The sequence below is a fragment of the Micropterus dolomieu genome, linkage group LG18 (genome assembly GCF_021292245.1).
Source record: "Micropterus dolomieu isolate WLL.071019.BEF.003 ecotype Adirondacks linkage group LG18, ASM2129224v1, whole genome shotgun sequence".
Classification (NCBI taxonomy): Eukaryota; Metazoa; Chordata; class Actinopteri; order Centrarchiformes; family Centrarchidae; genus Micropterus; species Micropterus dolomieu.
In genome coordinates, this window is record NC_060167.1 from 20,673,226 (window position 1) to 20,679,532 (window position 6,307).

The 6,307-nt window shown below is 43.0% G+C and overlaps 1 protein-coding gene across 1 annotated transcript; it reads left to right on the plus strand.

The window, feature by feature from the left end:
- Positions 1 to 2,413: 2,413 nt before the first annotated feature.
- Positions 2,414 to 5,812, plus strand: LOC123956527 (cathepsin D-like; the record flags this gene model as incomplete). The annotated part of the gene is given in 8 exon segments (XM_046028780.1): positions 2,414 to 2,577; positions 2,938 to 3,091; positions 3,616 to 3,739; positions 4,010 to 4,128; positions 4,303 to 4,502; positions 4,746 to 4,868; positions 5,212 to 5,356; positions 5,714 to 5,812. Coding segments are annotated over 8 exon segments (1,032 nt in total), but the record flags the coding sequence as incomplete, so codon positions are not given.
- Between the last annotated feature and the right edge of the window lie 495 nt (positions 5,813 to 6,307).

Consider the following 6,307-nt stretch of genomic DNA (forward strand, 5'->3'; position numbering starts at 1 on the left):
TTGGCTACTCTAACCCCCTCTGCTGGTTTGGTATGTTAAACAGAACTCTGTGCTCTGATTGTACAGGGTTGCTGCTATTTTAAAGTTAACGTTTCACTGCTCGGGCCAAAATCTTACAAGCTAACTGATTATGTAAGTTAATAGTGTGCAGAGCTTGCAGTTGTCTTTCATTCAGTAAACTGGTGGTACATGCAAATCTCATGTGAGGAACCACACTGACCTGTTTCCTAATCGCTGAATGAGACTGGTGTCATGTATCTTTTAGACTCAACTCTTTTCTAAAACGTATAAAACATATATTCAAAGCAGGAAGAGCTGATACTTACCGTCCTGTTTCAGTTCGGAAGCCGTTGTTATCAGTGCTCTCTGTGTCACTACACCGTTTGATCCTTTCTGTGTCCAGTGTAGGAAAGGGCTCAATAATTCTCCCATACGTTTGACATGCCTGTACTCTTGTCAGGCCACAAATGCCATATAGATACCTGCTCCTCCAATCACCTGGTTGGTTTTGTTGACTAGTTTATTTAAAACTCGTTCAGCAGGCTAAGTGACTGTAAGTTTTGTTCTTGTTAAGCTTGCCTGGATTTTTTTTACTCTTTGTCACTGATGTGTTGGCAATTGTGGGATGGACGACTCATCTTGAATTTTTGTTTACTGCAGTTTGGATTTTAAACTCTTCTTTTAGCACTCATATTTGCATGTTATTTCTGAATGCTTGACGAAATTAAAACCAACAAAACTAGAGATGGGAGGAATATGTAAAATCAGTAGTGTAGGGAGTGGATGATTGAAAATGTGCTGCATGGATGTTGTGCTGTAAAAACAAAGAAAAGGAACCAAAAGCCACAACACAAGATGTGTTGGGAGGAGTGCTGCCTGGCTGCACCTGGGCATGCTGCTGATTAACCTGCCAAACACGTCTGAAGCCCCAGAGCTAAGCAGCAGTAGTGTGAACCGAGCAGTTGTTGTGAAGTTGTTCTTCCGACTTCCGTGTGTGTGGAAACAACATGGATGCTACTACAAAGATGTGAATACCAGAAAATAAAAGGTGAAATTCTGGACTCTTGTCTCATATTTATCTTTTGATCTTAAACCAAAATGTCTTCAGTGAACAACAAAAACAAAGGAATTTGCCTTACCGTTCCAATACTTTTGGAGGGGACTGTATATACAATATTTTGCACGAATCAAAGTTCTGTATACTTCTTTATGTATCATGTACACTTTATTTCTCTTTTTGCAATAAAGATTTAAGGAGGACAAAAATATTCTTATTATTACCATTATTACCATATGAATCAGTCTGTAAGAGGACCCGCGGTGTATTTAGATAGAAATGGCTAATTCTAAGGTAATAAAAACATAACGGTTTATTATATAAGGTCTTTATACACCACTGAAAACATAGTTATGAATATTCTATATTACACACTGGACCTTTAAAAAAGGGGGAAACAGCTTGCCTGGCTCTGTCTTAAGGTAACAAAATCCACTTACCAGCACAGCTAAAGCTCACTAATTAAAAGTTTTATACATTTTAACACACCTTTTTGCAGGGTTAATGCCAAAACATTCAATTTCAAATTTCAGTTTTTTAATGGATTATACAAATAACATGTAACGTGTTAATTAGTGAGCTTTATAGGTACTCATAAGCATAGGAATTTAGTGAATTTTGTTTCCAGTCTTTATGCTAAGCTAAGCTAAGTTAAGCTGCTGCTGGCTGTAGTTTTATATTCACCTGACCTGAGAGTGGTATCAATCCTCTCATGTACCTCGGGCATTTCCCAAAATGTTGAGACATTCTTTTAAGTTCACTGTTTGAAAGACATGGGCATTTACCAGACAGGGACTGTCTAACTCACTTAACCCCTAGTTGCTCCAGAGGCGTGCGACCTCTGACATATATAGCAACTGTAAGTCGCTTTGGATAAAAGCGAATGTAATGTAATGTAATGTAAATCTAACAAAAAGATGCTACTGGGTTGCATTATGGGAAATGTAGGATCCAGTGCCCTAAAAGCCTTGACAACTCTTTTGTTTTTATAATCTCTCTCTCCCACTGCCCAAATGTAATGTTAGACAAGCCCGGGCAGAAGACAGACAAACATTTGGATGGTTACTGAACTCACTTTTCGTCAGTACAGTTTAGCCTGCTATGGTTATGTCTATATATTCTCTGGGGGAAGTTATTTAACAAATTGTTAAAAGAGGGAGTTTCAAAAATCTGCAGAATGTGCTCTATCTATCATTTCAGTCACAATACAGCTCGTGACCCTGCAGAGACCTGCACCGGTCTGTAACGTGGGATGATGGCCTTCCTCTTCTACCAATCAGAATACCGCACTGATTACTTTCCCCCAATCACATAACGGGGAAAACCGAGTAAACGCGGAATCTGCCGAAGCACTTTCGCTTAGCTTTCTGCGTCAGTTGAAATAGTGGTCCGTGTGTGCGCTAGTTAGTAACGGAAATAATATAAGAGTTTGTTATATGTACCAGGACAGGCATGACACGGCTGAAGATACCTTGTATCATCGGGGCGCTGCTCGTAGTACAAAGCGCCGCCATCATCAGGTAAATACAGTTCATGTATTAGCAACTAGAGTGAGCTAATATTACATATCAGCCGAAGTTAGGCTACATATCAACAGACAAGTAACTTAGGCTTCTTTGAATCCAGGTTGATGTATGCGCGCGCGTTGACTTCCTTATTTTGTGCGGGTAATTATCCCCGCGTGTTTACAATGAATGTGCCAGAAACAATGACACTGGTGCAATTAAAAATGATGTTTACACTTTGCCCTGTTAATTAATTTTGCATTGTAGGAAGAAAGAAGGTGCGAGCGCTTTGTACCAGGAAGCAGCCTTTCCGCGCGCATAACGCACGCGAACGGTTGTTCCTGTGACATTCAATTCAATAATGCCTCATTTCAGAGTTCCCCTTCATAAAACGAGAAGCCTACGGCGCCTGATGAGCGACAATGGGCTGTCTCTGGAGGAGCTTCGGGCTTTGGCGAAGAGCACTGGAGCACCTGACAGCTCTCCCTCCCCCAACCTGCCTGTGGAGAGGCTGACCAACTTCATGGATGTATGTACACAATACTTCAATCAGCAGTTAAAGCTAGATTTCAGTCATTATCCTCTCCTCATGATGTCAGCAGAAACCCAGGGGGGGTTGATGATAGTGAGTGCCACACAGTGAGTGGGTCCGTTTTGTTGCAGCCTTATTGGTGGGAGTCAGCTTCTAATAACGCCCGATGTGTAAAACATCCATTGACACTTAAGCCAAGAGTTTGTTGCCACACAAGGCATTGTGGGTCAAAACGTTTGTTTGAGCAGTACTGCCAGTGAATAAAAGGAGAAAATGAATAAGTAAATATTGGATGATATCATGGGCTGACCTCTGTTATTTCATATTTTGAAAAACAAGGGATAAGGTTGAGCTGGAACCATAAACTTTTATCTCTGTTTGCTTTTATGGAGCCGAATGAACACAGATTAAATGCTCTGCTTAAGTTTTTAGTCTAAAATGTTGTGTGAATAATACCTACACTTGCAGGTGTAGTGGTGGTGTCACAGCAGATCTCAGTATTACCTATACTGTCTCCTCAGGCCCAGTACTACGGGGTGATCAGCATCGGCACCCCTCCACAGGACTTCACTGTGCTTTTTGACACTGGCTCCTCCAACCTCTGGGTCCCCTCCATTCACTGCTCTTTCCTCGATTTGGCCTGCTGTGAGTTTGCCATGTTGGGGAACTGACTCACTTGCAATCTGCTGGTTAATCCTAAAGAACGCTGGCTGTATTTACAGTAGTGACTAAAATGTCACACTTCTCCTTGTTGTTCCTTTTTAGAGTTTGCCTTCAAACATTTTAGTTTGAATGTTTGTGTGTGTGTGTGTGTGTCTTGACGTTATTGTATTTTGAAGCTATTTTTAACATTATGTTTCCTATTGCCATGAAATCTGTACATTTTCGTTTTGATTGACCGCTTTCTCTCGTCAGGGTTTCATCATCGCTACAACTCGAAGAAGTCAAGCACATACGTCGAGAACGGCACACAGTTTTCTATCCATTACGGCAGAGGCAGCTTGTCTGGCTTCATCAGCGGCGACACGGTCTCTGTGAGTCTCTGAGAAACACTCCCTCACATTCTCTTTGCTCGCTCACACAGCCCTTTTTGTTTAACTGCATTCCTCACTTTTGGTGGTCATGCCACTCCTATCATTTCATTAAAAGACTTGCGTTTTCTATCCGTATTGACGTTTTCTCTCTACTTCCTTCTCCTCTGCTTGCAGGTTGGAGGTTTGCCTGTTCCTGGCCAACAGTTTGGTGAAGCAGTGAAGCAGCCCAGCATCACATTTGCAGTGGCACGGTTCGATGGGGTCCTGGGCATGGCCTACCCATCCATATCTGTAGCTCATGTCACCCCAGTGTTTGACACGGCCATGGCTGCCAAGCTGCTGCCCCAGAACATTTTCTCTTTCTACATAAGCAGGTTGGTGTCTGGGAGAAGCAGGGAAGAACAGCCATAAATAATATTATCACCAGCTCTGGAATCGCTACCTTCTGTATAGGTTTAACTGTTGGTCAGAGAATTTGTGGGTTGTTATCAAACTTGGTCTTAACTTTGTCTTTCCCTGCTACTGCCAGTTGTTAATTCAGCAGCTGTGGGTTTGGCACATTTAGGTGTTTTTTGTTAACACCACAAGTTGTGCTTCTGTCCACCCTGTCTCTTTAGAGACCAAAAAGCAGCGGTAGGAGGAGAGCTGATTCTGGGTGGGACAGACACGCAGTACTACACCGGAGACGTGCACTACGTCAACGTCACACGAAAGGCCTACTGGCAGATTGAGATGAACGGGTGAGAAAGAAGTGGTTTGTTGTTTCATTATTACAAAGAACTGGGAAGTGGAGCAGTGTAGTCCGGGTTCACACACACTTTCTGTTCTGTGTTTATCTTGGACACAATGCTCAGTTTTGGTATGACTCATTCCTTTGACCTGGTAAGTGGAAATATTATTCTCACTAAGCAGGTGGATGAAGAACTGATTCCAGGGATTCTGAGGTGTACAATCACAAGAATTTTAAATGAGTGTTCTGTGCTGCATTACAGTAACATGAGGTAAGCAGGTGTCATATAATAAATTGATGCCTCTTGTTTCTCTGTCCCGTCCCGCTGCTCCCTCCCTAACCTTCCCCTGCAGAGTTGAAGTTGGCAACCAGCTGACTCTCTGCAAATCCGCTTGCCAGGCAATTGTTGACACTGGAACGTCACTGATCGTAGGCCCTGCGGAGGAAGTCAGAGCGCTGCAACGAGCTATCGGAGCCCTACCGCTGCTGATGGGAGAGGTAGAGCTGACAAAGCCAACTTGATGGTTGCTGCATAATGCCTTAGTTACACTCTTGTAGCCCGGGTTTACTATTAAATCTTAATTTCTGCTGGAGCAGTTGACATTTGTGGTCCCGGGTTTGATACGCAAATAAAGTGTAATGTTTTTGTGGCTCTGTCTCCCACCCACTAAACGTGTATACTCTTAAAATATAAAGTTCTTGGGGTGAAGGCATGTCATAGGTCACGTTACACCTAGACCTAACACCACCAAAAGCTGCACCTGTGACACTGCTGTAGGTTGATGAATAGTGGGACAACAAAGCTCTCTCGGAGACCAATTCAGCATACTTCTCTCTCCTCTTTCTCCTTTCTAGTACTTTATTGACTGTAAGAAGATCCCATCTCTCCCGGTCATCTCCTTCAACATCGGAGGGAAGATGTTGAACCTGACTGGAGAGGATTATGTCTGGAAGGTAATAATAGAATTGTTTGATGGACTGATGATGGCAATATATCCAGAATATAATTCAAAGCTTTGCAGTACATTCAACGAAGGTTAAAAATCAAGGGCAACTGGACTTGGTTGAAGATACTGGAAGACGTTTCGTCCCTCATCCAAAGGACTTCTTCAGTTCTGACTGACTGGCAGGGAAACTCAGCTATTTAACCTCAGTGGGGTCGTTATCCCGGGTCATCGATACCGCTGGTTCGTTAGTGTTCCTTGTTGCTGTGACGACAGTTGTTACAGTCGTTAGGACTACCGGTGGCCAAGACTGAACGACCATCGTTGGTATCTTCACCTGAGGCCAATGGGTTACGTTTGTTGAGTTTTCTGGGAAGTGATGAAAGGACAGCATTGTAAGTGGGGGATAAGTGGTGGCGTAGACCCCCTCCCCTGTTCAATGGCGGCTTCTCGTCTCGTCTCATCTCGTCTCTTGCTTTTTTTGTGTTTGGGTGTGCGGTCTTTG